Genomic DNA, 14,155 nt, shown 5'->3' on the forward strand with positions numbered 1-14,155 from the left:
AAATTATTATTAATTCAGATACACAACACCATACAAACTGACACTGGTATACATATGTGTGCAGTGTATCTCATATTATTCATTTTGAATAATTTTTTTAATATTCCAACATCAATGTTTCATTAACTCGATGGTGATAATGAATATGATGTAAAAGACTGTAAGATTGATTGGACTGAATATTAATATCGGGAGGCAACGAAACGAATATATACGGATTTTGAATTCCATTTAAATAATTCTGTTACTAAACGTTGATAACATTAACATGCTGATAACGTAATATTTGGCAAAGCATCTCACATATAAGTCATATAAGTATAGTAGATTACTAGAAAGAGATCGGTCAAACATTAGACTGTAGTAGATGTGAAACGCACTTACATTACTATATACATACATGCGTTTCGTATGCCTCATTTGTGAATCGAATAGATGAAATGAGATGAATGAATTTGTGTGTAACCTTGATTGAAATTGCAATTTAAACAGATCAACTACATAATAAACAATAAAGAAAATTGAGTTCGAATTTCAAAATTATTTACTGCATTTTACGGTTTTTAATGGAAGTATACGAAGCAATAATCTATTCATTACAAAATCGCAATGAAATTACTATATTGCCATTTTTTGTCGTTTTATGCAAATGAGTTAAGCAAAATCGGCTTAGAAATCAATGTGAGGATAGTTCATTGTTATGATCGCCGTAATTAGAAGATTTTTCCAGTTAAACACAGATTGAAATTATAGTGGTTTATTGTGTCAAATTCGTGATACTTTCTTTTCCGAACTGTTATTAATTGAAGCATTTATGCTATTTCTTACGTACAATAAAAATAATGTCTGTCCGAATTCCGAACCGCATATAATGCATTTTACTCACTGACCCCCGGAAAATGAGTCATTAATTCAATACAATGCATTAACAGGAATATTAAAACTCATTCCTCGGAACTTTATTTCACTGCAACAAAACTTTACATCAAGTTTTGAGTAAAATACCTTACTTATCAATGGGACAAGTGATGGAAACAACTTCGCCTCGGATTAGTAAACTTCACACAAGACGTACCATTTCCATCATTCGTCCTATTCGTACACATAGTAAATGATTGCGTCTTGAGGAGCTTTGATAGCGGTCTTCAGCAAACTCATGAAGTCCCCTGCAGCGGTGCGGTGGCTTCAACTCATGGATATCGATTTATGATGGTCGAATTTTGTGTTTTTTCTTCTTCGTTTTTTTCTAATTTGATTGTTGGACTAAGAGATTCGCCTTTGAATCTCGTTTTTTTACTGTTAAAGTTTTTTGGTATTCATTTATGTAAACTCCATACGAAATAATAATAATAATTGGGGTACAAGGGGCAAAAAATTGAAAATTCCAGTTCCGTGTGATTTTTTTTTTGTCCTAGACGAAGTCGAGGTCAATAATAGTCATTTACGTCTCAAGGACTGAAGTCCGAAAGTACTTTTCCGTGTTACGTATCGGAATGGACATGTAATTACTTTCGGTTCACTTAGCAGGCCTACAAACACACAAAAACGCAGATTTTCACTTTTCCTGAGTTTTGTAATGGATTTTACATACTACATGCGTCGAAAGCCGTACTTTTCATATTTCGACGCCCTCAGCATGTAAAATCCATTACACAACTCGGGATAAAAAGATGAAAAGTAGAGTATTCGTGTGGATTTTGTTGATCCGAGGTGTAGCCGAGTAAAATCATGTAAAATACTATTACATGTTAGGCCAGTTGAAAAGAACGATTTTTGACCCGGAAGTAAAATCTGTTACTTCGTTAGTCTTATTCTATGTTTCCTATATAACAAATTAGAAAGATTCATTTCACTCTGCTCATTGTTGCCGATGTCAGATGAGTAGGTTAAAAGGAGCCGAATATTGTTAGATCGGATTTTTTTGAGTTGGTCAGGGAGGAAACATTGATTTAAAACAAGTCGGGACGGATTATAAAAATACACCGCGCACCAAATTTATTTTTACCAAAGGCTCTATACCAGGATATATATTTGATCACCCTAAATACCTATAACCTGAAATAATACCTTAAAAAAAAATAAAAATAAAAAAAATTCCACAAAAATCATTTGAGTTTTCAAAAATTTCGCGCACAATAAAAATCCATATCACCCTCATTCATTTGTTGTCATTGTATAAACGGCGGATGTAAGGAACGAATCCAACGTTTAAAAATCGGTCAACTTTTGCCTGGTATAGAGCCTTTGTTTTTACCCATTGTCCCATTGTATTCTTTAAAATTGGACTAAAAGAATTTGCAATCGGTGAGAACATACAAAGTCAATCTTCGAAGCTACTTATCATTCTTCTTGACACTTTGATGTTCGATTCTTCCAGCATTTCCTTTCAAATATATTGTTGCTGCTCAACAAAGTCGCACAATATATGCCACATCGGCCGATAAATAGAATTTCATCTGTGGAACAGTCTGGTAAAATATGTGATGAAATATGCCATCGTTCAGTCTGTTTATCAATTTTTAAAATATGTCCTTTGAAGCGACGCGACGGTGACAATTTTCCGCGTTTATAAATTCAGGTCACATAAAATGCAATATTCTTCGGAAAATGTTCACATACTCGTTAAAATATTGTAATGTCAATTTACTTGCAAATTATGTATGGGGTGAGTGATGTATAGATTTACTCACAACATAATGCTTCAAATTGAAATATCACAGTTGGTGATGTGTGCAGTGCTGGATTAGCATTTGCAGCGCTCTGGGTAATGATTTTTACAGCTCCCACCAATAGTAATTTTCGTGTTTATCTTGACCAGCGGGTTTTAAGCTTTTTCGCGCGTTAAAGCCCGAACGAAGTGAGACGTATGAAAAAAAAAATTACCGAGATTTTTACGGACATCTTTAAAAACGTTTTTACTGTCATACTTTCTCAGCGCCTGTTTCTGAGATTTATTGTGATTTATTGTCTTGAGTGGATTTGTCTATTTTCACAAAAATTCACTAATAAGGCCTGTGATAACGAAACTTGCCTCGATTGGCCCCAATGTATGGTTCCGCTGCAGCCGCTTCACAAAAATTATAATAAATACATTCGAGCGGAACAGTTATGGTGCAGCACTGCAGCAGGTATCTGGCATACAGTGAGTTCAAATAACCACTCCAAAAGTCTTCACTACATATTGTTAGTACAATATAGAAGGCAGACAAACATTATTCAAACACATATTGTCTACCTTCGACACTACAACACCATTTGTGCACATTCCAACAGTTTCAAATTGTTGCCTAGTGTATCGATCGCTACCATTTTCTTTGTCATAGAAATTGACTGTAAGCAATTCTGTGCCGCTGAAACAATTCCTTTGGAGTAAAAATCACAGTTAATGTCCTCATGAAATCAAAGTTCTCAAATGTCTAGTCTGCTGATTAAATAAAAATGTGGAAATATCTGTGTGGCACAATTTAAAATTTCAATTATCGTTCAAATAGAAACTTTGTCGCATATAAATCATGTAATCAAAATGTAATTAACGAAGTCAAAGTGCTTTCACAAAAAAGTGCATTAAACGGTCTGAACCAAGACACACGTGCCTTATCAGATTCTGATATGGAATGAACACTGATAGCGAATAGATGTCTCGGTGGAACGTTTTGAAAGTCGAATGAAACTCTGTAATCGTTTTTCGTCTGACGATGTTATCACTAATAATCACTTTCAATTCTATTACCTGATTTATTGTATACTGAAGTATCAACCAACATGAGCTTTCGAAACTCTTGTGTGGTGAAAAAGATTTTGTTGATAGTGCGACCTTTTTTTTTAAATGAAAATAAACATCGACCTGAGAATGGATTCGAGACTGTATAGAGAGGTCAAGAATGAAGGGTCGCTAACGTGTTTAAATTACAATAAATTTAAAAAATGATAAATCTATGTGACCTAAGGTAGGAATTTCGTGTGCTGTTTCGTCGTGTTATTGCGGAAGAAGTTTTATCTTCTTTTAAAAGTTGTTGTTTGGTAGTCATGAGCAACAGAATTGTGTCAATCGATCATCATTAGAATTGTAGCCGTCTCAATCTGACGTAGATTTAATTTCCGTATGAAATTGTGAATGACAAACTGATTCACTTTTGTTCTAGCTACTGCAAACAATCGCATTTTCAGCAAATTTCTCCTTTTAGAAGATGCCGATGTACAGGGAGCCGATGTCATTGTACTACAATAGATCGATTACAAGAGAGGATTCGCTCGGTTCCGCTGTATATTTTATTCATATTCATACACTTTTTGACGTACGTCGGTACACACGCACACATATATATACAAAAATAGCTCTCTTTTCATCTATATATTGTTTCCTCTCTCAACGCAATTTCCCGTAGAAACCCATCGAGCTCAGTTAAATTAACTGGTTTTTTCCCCTGTTTACATTCAAATTTTCAAATATATCACACATCTATAGAGTGTTAAAAGAGAGTAGAAATCTTGACATATCACTCATCGAGCTCAGTTAAGTTAACTGGTTTTTTCTCGTTCTTTCGCTCTTATAACACTCTATAATAGCATACTTAAGTACGGGTTCCACTCAACAAAAAGTACTCAGTTTGAGAGCCGTGATAGAGCGAGCGGTCAAGTAAACAAAGCAAAAATTGAAAAAATTCAATTTTGTCCCTCACACGGAGTAGTTTTTTGGTAAGTGGAAATCAAGCATTGAGAGAATGTTGTATAGCGATCTTTCGTCACGATTCTCTCATCTTCTAATAATTTTACGACCAACGACAAAATCTCTGTTTAATACCTACGTTTTTACACTTCAAAGGGGGCAATTAAAAAAAACGTACTCCATTTTGGCACTAAAGTTTGTGGATATGTGAGGAGAAGACGTATGACACCACCTTACGTTTCATGAATGTTCAATGTATGTTCCATTAATTTTTGGGTAACATACAGAGAGTGGGGTTTAAAATTAGTCATTTTTCGCTTATGTACTTTGTGTACCCCCAACCCCCTATCTTACCAAACATTTTTTTACCATTTTTTCCCTTAAAATTTCAGATCGAACCCTTCTCCTTTGGACGGCTGGTAACATTCACGACACCCAACAAAGAAAATCGCTAAGAGTCAACGTCGAATACGATCATGCCGTTAGGCTTACTTGGAGTCCCGATTCGAAGGCAATTTTAATCCATAAGGCACTGGAGAACTGCATTGAAGTGATTAAAATCGAGAAGAAAGATGGTTTTCTATCCAATCCAAGCAAGGGGTTAACATTTCGCAGCGCTCATGAATCCGATGTGATTGTTGGCTTTGGCATCGCCTGTACTGGTCGTTTCATAATGAGTGCATCCAATAAGACTGACTTTGTGCTGTGGAATTTGAAGGGTACGATTTTGGACAAAATTGATACGTGTCTAGCTAGCAATAACGCGGTTAAAATATCTCCATGTGGTCGTTTCATTGCTGCGTGCGGTAAGACAACAAATTCAAATTTTTAACGCTGTATCATAGAGGTTAACGTCGATGAAATGAAATTCAAAATATTGTCTACTTAGGCTTTTCCCCGGACGTCAAAGTATGGGAAGTTAAATTTGCAAAGACTGGTGAATACCAAAAGACTGTCAACGTGTTCAATTTGTCCGGTCATAACTCTGGCATCTACGATCTAGCTTTCGATAAAGATACTTCTCACATTGCAACCGTTTCGAAGGATGGAACCTGGAAGATTTTCGACACGAAGAGTAACACACAAAAATTACCCGAATGGTACTGACACTTTCTAACAAAATTTCAATTTATTTCAGTTGAATTCGATCTCGGCCAGTCAGCTCGCTGCATCGTAACGTCGAAGTTCAACTATGATTCCACTGCCATGCCACTAATAGCATTATCGTTGAATGCAGAAGTTGTAGCTGTCTGGAATGGAACAAATGTTGAGATTTTTTCCGGTCTTGATGGAACACGCGACGCTGTCATCGAAGAATTTGGCGTCATTTCTCTGAAATTCGATCCGTTATCCAAATATCTCCTAACAACTGGCGATCGTCACGTTCGTGTTTATCACAATGTTACCGGTTACAAGGTGTCCAGTGCCGTAGCCAAATCGAAGTTGAATGCATCCAATCAGAGTGCTGCGACACGAGAACGTCTCGAGAAATTGATTGCTGAAAATGAACAATTTTTGGGCAAATTTGAATAGAAACCGTTCGTATTTAAGGCTCCTTCATACTGTATTGCATTTATACCTCTTTGCATTTTGAGCGAAATAAAATCAAGTAAAATTAATGATGACTGATGACGCGTTCAGAGAAGAACTTTGACAAATTCGTATGATAAGACCATTCACCCGAGATCTTAGGTTCTGTAGTAGACACTCCTCATCTTTAATGAAACCAACAAAAACCAGTGTGACAAAGGAAATTGGAATATTTAAGACAACCTAAAACTGATTTAATTATCGAGAAATTCATAATTACCATTTACAAGAATTATACTTCGCCAAGTGTCTCCCACAAAGTCATTAATTCCCGAGAATCTCCTGCTTCCCGATAATCACCCGAACAAACTAACAAGTCGACCATGTGCAAATAAAAAGCGATTTCCTCGCTGAATCTTTCGCATGTAAGGCAGGGTAAAATAGACCAGACTGGAGACACTGGAGAGCAAGATTTGACTATGGACCTGAATTGTCTAGCAGGCTTTTATTTTGATAATAAAAATAATTCAATTTATATCAGTTTTCATTTGATTCCTTTTTTATACACTTTTAGATCGCTTATTTGACTTTTCAAAATGAACCGCTACTGCCTGGTTTATTTTACTCTGCCATGTTCGCATGTTGTACTTTCCATAATAATAAGTTCTGTCACGGCAAAGTAAATCCAGGCAAGAGCTGTTCATTTCTCGGCTGTCAAATAAGGGACCCAAGAAATTGTATGAAAATGAATTCAAATGAACACTGATACAAATTGAATTATTTTTATTCGCAAAATATAAGGCTATATTGAAAGAATATCAATAATTTCTGGGATACTGTAAAAATCTCTATCAGTAATTCTGCCACTCGTATGTTCGTACATTTTTACAATTTTTGAGCATAATGTTAATTGACGCCAAACAAGTACAATTCGAAACATTAACGTAATATATATACACCAAATGCATCGTATACAAATATAACTCGTGTTCTGTCACATCTACTGTTCAATGAAATACATGCGATAGTTGAACAAGACTACTGACTGTTTGCGTTTATTCGGTACTGTTCAATGAATCTAATGCAATGTGGACACAATAGTATTTTACGATGTTTCGTTTTACATGTTGATTTCTTTCGAGTTTTACGGACAGGGAGATGCTTTTTATGTTGCTTTCATATGCAAAAGAATGTTTTACGAAATTTATTTTTAGACAAAAAGAAAAGATTTTTTTTATGAATAACCTTCGGTACAATACCGTGCTAGCATCGAATGACATTATCTACTAGACTGATTTGCTGGAAAGCCATGACCTCAGAGATAGTTAATCTCGTAGAAATTCTGCTTTTACCGAGGTGATACTAGTTTCTGTTTACAGTAGGAAATACAACCGGGTTTTCCCGAAGAGCTGTTACTAAATTATGTTATTTCCGATTTCAAACGTTCCCACTTTTGATCGTTATGCAGAATTCAGAGGAATTCGCCATTTACTAATTTGAATTTAAGCGGTTGCATTATTTCGAAGTTTAGTCAATCAATATAACAAAACCAAAATCGGTGCATTTCGTCAAGGGAGTGAACTTCAGGCGCCAATCACCTTTTTATTAGATAGAAAGACAGGTGTCACCTAGCATGAATACTCAGATAAACCACATGCAGTACAGTTAAAAAGATTCTCTACAAATAAAATGCGCTAGCGACCAAACAATATACCTTCAAAGGTAGCCCTCATCAACAGTGTACACCTTTTTGGCGGCAACAATATTACGTATATTCAGTCGCTGTCGTTTATAACGACTGTTTTACTCTCATCGTCTTAGTTGTAATTTCATAAATCTACTTTGAAAGGTAAGAATTACAGCGCCAGTTTACCTTTGCCATAAATATTTTGAATTCGATGCGCTTATATGAAACCGCGTAAACATAGAACCAACTTCGTTAATGCATCCGAAATTGACGTTAAATTAAGTAAACAGGAAACCTAACCTCAAACTGTCAATTTATCATATCTGTCATTCTAGTGTAAAGTGAGAATGCCCTAATCTTATTATTTTGTTTACTGATTACACCAAAATTCGTCTCGTTCAAATGTTTTCGGTCCTTCATACGAATTTAAATGAAAGAACTATCAGTAACACAGAACCGATACTGTACCCATAATGTGGTATGCTGCATTAATGCGATTCATCCGTAGACGCTTAGTGTTAGCCGTAATATTTTTGTTGTCATTGACATATTGTCTAATTAATTTATTGGGACACGTAAGTTATATCAATTACAGAGTAAATACAGCCCAGCCTGTTTTTAACGAGCAAGATACCAACCATGTTCTTTCGTGTGCGTTTTTTTTGTTTTTGTTTTAGGGTGGCCCATTGTCCATCGATTCAGACTACATTGAGATAAAACGAGAACAACCAATAATCTGGCAAAATTTTTCAAACGACCAAGATTGCCGGAATTCTGTACAGGGAAAAGTACTGATCGTTGACGATCGCGGTTTTGTGTGTCAAAGAACTGATTTACAATCAACGGGTTGCTGTGATTTGGATGCGGTCGGCAGCAAACTGCATAGTTGTGAAACTTGTAATTTGAGCGGATGTTGTACCACTTACGAGTATTGTGTCAGTTGTTGCTTAAATCCGGACAAGGTGATTTTCATGCTATACGACAACGATCTTAGACTGAAATTACCATTTGAATTGAATCCACTTACAGAAAGAACTGCTTGAGCAAGTAATCGAAAAAGCAAGTGGTCGCCAAAAAGCCGTTTTTGCATCCGTCAAGGATCATTTCGAATTGTGCCTAGCTAAGTGTCGCACAGATTCACATTCCGTGCAGCATGAAAACAAATATCGAGATCCCAAGTCAAAGCATTGTTATGGACTAACCGAAGCGCACGAGTCACAGCGTGAAGTTATTGAATCGAATAATTTGGCATAGTGTTTGATAGTTGTGGTTAAATTTGAATGCAAGGACAGTCGAACTGAGTTATTGTTAACACTGAAACAAACGTAATAAAAAGAAGAGAAGAACAGTGACAAACCAAGACAATTTACTAGTGATATGTACACAAATCGATGGACAGAATGCACATCTCATTTCATCCCAACGTTCGTAGATCGATCGACCAATTGCGATTTAGCCTAAACCAACGACACAAGTACGATCTTTTACACAGGACAAAAGAAACGTAAGTACAGAACGTTATGTATTGCATGAAGTTAATCTGTGCTGCCATTCTCCAGGAAAAATTCAGGGAAACTGATTTAGTCGATGCAACCCATACATATTGATCTTCCACTCATTTAACATTAGAATTAAGTGTTGGCGGTTGAATCGCAAGCGAATTAGTTTCCCTGAAATATGCCAGAGAGAAACTTTTCAGACATTGAAATGGTGCAATTGTTGTACGCACACAAAATGTTAAGGATTTTAAAATCTACAATGAAAGACTTCTGTCAGAGATACAAACCTGGTTTAATGTAGGCCAAAAAACATAATGCTGATAGATCATGGGGAGCTCCCTCAACTGGTAAAATTAAATGTTCCAAATGGTTTCTGATGCCTCTTTCGAAAGACAAAATTTATCGAAATAGGACAAAGCCGGGTAAAACTACTATTCTCTCGGACAGAAAGACGCGATATGCTGAATAGTCGGTTTTAATTGTATTAATTGCATCAATAGCTTTGATAAATACTTGCTGATGATAAAATGTGAGATTTTATGTAACGCTACTTACCTCAAGAGAAAAATGCTATAAAAGCTTTGATCATCGCATAAAAAGCAATAATTTCGCTTCAGGTTTTGCATACAGTCAACACTAAACAATTTAGGTTCAGACATCTTTTACAGCTCAGGCAACTTTTACAAACAGCAATTCTGACTCGTTGAGCCAAAACACTGTATCTCAATTTGTGTCTATGCTTTTAAGGCGCTTTCGAGAGCTTTAGGCTTTTTTGTATTCCACTTTTCCAAATGTATCCAAAAAAAGCTCAGAGCTTACGAAAGCTCTGCGTATCACACACACAATGCGATAAGAGTTTTGGCTTGATGCGGCAGAACTGAATAACGGTCGTTAAATCAATTAAAAACCTCTCGATCATTCATTTTGTTAGTTTTATCATCGAGTTTGCTGTTTCGGAATGACCACCCATTTACACAGTACTTCGATCGCTCTGCTATACTTACATGAATATGTTTTTGATTAAATTTAGCATTGTCGGATTATAATTGAAAGTGGAACTTTTGTTGATGTACATATATCTGCAATCAATTTGTAAAGACTCAGACCACATGCCCATTGAGACTGTGAATCTTAAAGCATTCAAGCAGATGAGTTAAGATGTAATTAAATTTAATCGGACTCACAATTGGACATAATTGTAACAACAATATGATACGCTCTAAAATTCGAGTGCAATACAACTGCGAGGAAATGCGCTAAATTCATTGAGGGAATATTTGTAAATACTTAAATTCAAACTCATTATTCGTAATTTTCTGTAAAATTGAGATTGGCTTAGACTTTTATTTATTTTTTTTGGCTGTAAATGCTTTCATACTTAGAAATTCTATTGTTTGAGATAGTCAACAGACTCAGTTCATATTCATGTTATCATTTATCCATGATTTCCTGGAAGTTGTCACCAATTTTGGTTCCATAGCTTAAAACGCCGTCTTTCAACTTGGCCCACGGCATTATATTCGAACTAAAGTAAATTCCAACGGATCCATGTTTATCGATCGTGATCGAACCACCAGTTTCAATCAGTTTATCTGTCATTTCTATGATCGACTCCTCTGTAGCCGTTTGTGCATCTTTCCCCAACCATTCCATTCGTTTCATAACATTTGCAGCCAAATTGTATCTCATAATTACCTCACCGGTTCCTTGGCAGAAAAAAAAAATAGATTCGAGTGAAAATTTCATAATCCAACTAAATTTCCATTGCATTTATTACCTGTAGATGAAGTACCGCCGACTTTGTTGTCTGCATACGTACCCGAACCGATTTGAGGCGTATCACCAATACGACCCGGAATTTTACCTGTCATACCGCCTGTTGTCGTTGCTGCCGCTATATTTCCGTTAACATCCAAAGCAACAGCACCAACCGTGCCCACTTCACCGAAGTTTTTCTTTTGTTTTGCTTCCGTTGCTTTGTATGCCTTGTATGCTATTAACGATTCTTTAGCAAAGTTCGTGACTAGAGCACCCGGTGGTAAAATTTCGAAATCGTTTTCCTTGGCAAAGTTCATGGCTCCATGAGCAGCGAAAAAGCAAGGACTGCTCCAGTCTTTGTTCGATTTTTCCATGACACGTCGGGCTAGTGATATCGGATGCTGGATATCGTGAACAAGGCTAATGCAGCCGGCTTTGAGATTCTCTCCGTTCATAATACTAGCGTCCATTTCAATATCGCCGTCCAAATTCAGTACCGAGCCATAACCTGCATTCAAATATTCATCATTTTCCATACTACGCAGTGCTGCCTCGACAGCATCAACAGCATGGCCACCAGCCGACAGTACTTTATATGCAGCTACGGCAGCATTTTTGACACCGTTGATTTTCAGTGGAACCCGCCATTCCGGTACATCACCAGAACCACCATGAATAACAACAGTGGGATGATGAATTTTCGTTCCATTTGTAGTACCGTTTGTATTCGAACCATTTGTCTATGAAAAAAAGAATCTGTGAAATAGAGGTAGCGCTAGTGTGTTCGATAGAGACTGACATCACCAAGCTATAATCTAAGATTACATTCAGTTCAAAGTTCTACAGTCCTTGAGTCGCTGGCAGAATATCATCCTCAAAATTCAAAATTGTCGCTTTACAAGCTTGCTAATTGTCCGCTGCATCAGATCAATTCAGTCATTCCGTCCAATTTATGTTTGTAACTTGGTTGCAATGACTTTTTTTTCGTTACAGACAGACGTACTATGAGAAGGACACGGTGTTGATTGTAGTTAATAAGCCTTGACGGGCTTTTCTTATACGGATTCTTCTAACAATCGTAACTGAAATTGTTGTGACATGGTGAACGTATTAAATAATTATCTCAAGGATTTTTTGTTTTAATTTGATCCGAAATAATAGTCTGCATCGCTTGGACCGCACACACTACTACTTGAATTTATTCGATTTGTCAATTGCCATTTTACAACTTCTTAATCGATAGTCTTAATTGAACGTAAAGAGCTAAGTGTTGCGAGAAAAAAGAAAAGAAATTGTTTGGGTTGGTCATCAATAAGTTGAAAATTCAGACTCGTTAGGCTCGTTAGAATCACTTGACTAGTCATTGAGTGTATTACAGACGAAGTTTAATATTCATTTATTCTTGGCATGCAAAATAGTTTTGTGTGTATCGGACAAAGTCTTATTCCATCTAATTTCTACTAAAATTTTGATTACAATAGTAAATTGACTACCATCGACTCAAAGCTTTGAAATTATTTTCCATCAGAAATGGAATTATTGTAAATTGAGCGTGCAAGATATTTTTTTGCTGAATCTTCTTATCACTCTTATTAAACGCAAAACGCAATTTTTCTGATCCGAAGAAATCATGTTGTTGCCTACTCCATTTTTTTCACTCTGAGCTTTATCTCACAATTTTTATCAATTTTACACAGCATAAATGCAATGAACAGAACTACAATGAGAACAGTGTTTTAACACAAAACAGCCATTGGCAGAAACTGCTGAATTGATGCACCACTTATCACTCATCTATAACACAGATTTACTAATCCTGAGAGCGAGTTCAAATAGTCACACAAAAAGCAATTCTATATATTGTCACGGCTGATAAACTTTACCTCCCTTTGACCTTACGCTTCAATGACTGAAACGGATTTCCATAGCGATGTTATGTGCTATTAGTCAGCAACTCTACTCTAGGCACGTGAACTAAGAATTACGTTGAATTGTGAGTAACAGGTTAAAACGAGGAAAGCTCATTCCACAGTTAAACGTTCTGTTCAGAATCTACCACGATGTCAATTTACTTAAACTGATTGTAAAAGAAATACAGGACAGTTCTCCTTCCGTTTCACTCCATCTCTACTTACAATTTCATTTCCAGAGAAGGGATTCTATTTAACTCTGCATTAAAATTCGAACTGATTTTATCCTCGTGATTCTTCATCGCAAAATGTATTAATTTAGACTGATTTAATAAGAAAAAGGCATACTCACAATTCGGTTAACCATGTTTTTACGAATTCAATGACAAATACTTGAGCAGCAGTTTATATTAACAACCCTTCAGTAGAATGGTTGCTCAACAGGTCAGCACTAACGATTGATCGCCCAATGTGCTCAAACTAAGAGCTTACAATGAGATGGCACCTACGTTCACGAAAATGATGTCCCGAACTACGCTTTTCGAAAAATAACTGATAACCAAACCATGGATCCCAATTTATACATTCACGTTTTTGGTGATAACCCCACATTCTATCGGGTTAAATTTGGGTAGATTAGCACAGATGCTGTGAAATTATCAAAAATTTGCCATGAACATTTTGTGAATGATCGAGGTGACGAAAGAGGTTATTTAAAAGGAACAAATCTGAATGGGCGAAAATGTGAGGTTTGGTGTAAAGTTGTTTTTTTTTTAATATAGAAATTTGAACGAACAACAGTCTGGTATCAAAAACGAATGAGTTCAAGGCCATGAGCTTTTTATTTCGTCTAAATTCATCATGTGTGGTGTGTCAAATGTTTCTTCTTTTTTTGGGTAGATTTTTATTTTTAAAGTTTGGTGCTCTCTCCTCTAGATGATGATAACTGCCTATATATACCTTACATCCTTGGCCTTGAGTCTGGATTTGTATAGTCGGCAACGTTCAAATATGTGATTCATTTTGTTTCAGCTGATCCACTCATACGCATCCGTGGTAATGGTAAAACCGTTTAAAGACGTAAGACCATATTTGTTTGTATGAG

The 14,155-nt window shown here is 36.1% G+C and overlaps 3 protein-coding genes across 5 annotated transcripts in view; 2 read left to right on the forward strand and 1 right to left on the reverse strand.

Annotated features, from left to right (window-relative positions):
* Nucleotides 1-6,285, forward strand: part of LOC119069911 (transducin beta-like protein 2) — a 43,459-nt gene extending 37,174 nt beyond the window's left edge. For all 3 annotated transcript variants that reach the window (XM_037174122.1, XM_037174124.1, XM_037174123.1), the window contains 3 exons: nucleotides 5,059-5,472; nucleotides 5,556-5,741; nucleotides 5,805-6,285. In XM_037174122.1, the coding sequence (XP_037030017.1) occupies nucleotides 5,059-5,472; nucleotides 5,556-5,741; nucleotides 5,805-6,199 (995 nt within the window). In that variant the 3' untranslated portion in view covers nucleotides 6,200-6,285. The remainder of the gene's footprint in view (nucleotides 1-5,058; nucleotides 5,473-5,555; nucleotides 5,742-5,804) is intronic.
* Nucleotides 6,286-8,188: 1,903 nt separating this feature from the next.
* LOC119069919 (SREBP regulating gene protein) lies at nucleotides 8,189-9,239 on the forward strand. The gene is made up of 3 exons (XM_037174140.1): nucleotides 8,189-8,458; nucleotides 8,561-8,845; nucleotides 8,913-9,239. Exons 1-3 carry the CDS (start codon nucleotides 8,357-8,359, stop codon nucleotides 9,135-9,137), a joined length of 612 nt encoding a protein of 203 aa, XP_037030035.1. The 5' UTR covers nucleotides 8,189-8,356; the 3' UTR covers nucleotides 9,138-9,239.
* A 1,451-nt stretch (nucleotides 9,240-10,690) lies between these two features.
* LOC119069917 (probable isoaspartyl peptidase/L-asparaginase GA20639) lies at nucleotides 10,691-13,606 on the reverse strand. The gene is made up of 3 exons (XM_037174138.1): nucleotides 13,403-13,606; nucleotides 11,160-11,880; nucleotides 10,691-11,088 (listed from the first exon to the last, which is right to left on the reverse strand). The coding sequence occupies exons 1-3, from the start codon at nucleotides 13,415-13,417 to the stop codon at nucleotides 10,814-10,816; spliced, it is 1,011 nt and encodes a 336-aa protein (XP_037030033.1). The 5' UTR covers nucleotides 13,418-13,606; the 3' UTR covers nucleotides 10,691-10,813.
* Between the last annotated feature and the right edge of the window lie 549 nt (nucleotides 13,607-14,155).

Source organism: Bradysia coprophila (assembly GCF_014529535.1).
Source record: "Bradysia coprophila strain Holo2 chromosome X unlocalized genomic scaffold, BU_Bcop_v1 contig_416, whole genome shotgun sequence".
Lineage (NCBI taxonomy): Eukaryota > Metazoa > Arthropoda > Insecta > Diptera > Sciaridae > Bradysia > Bradysia coprophila.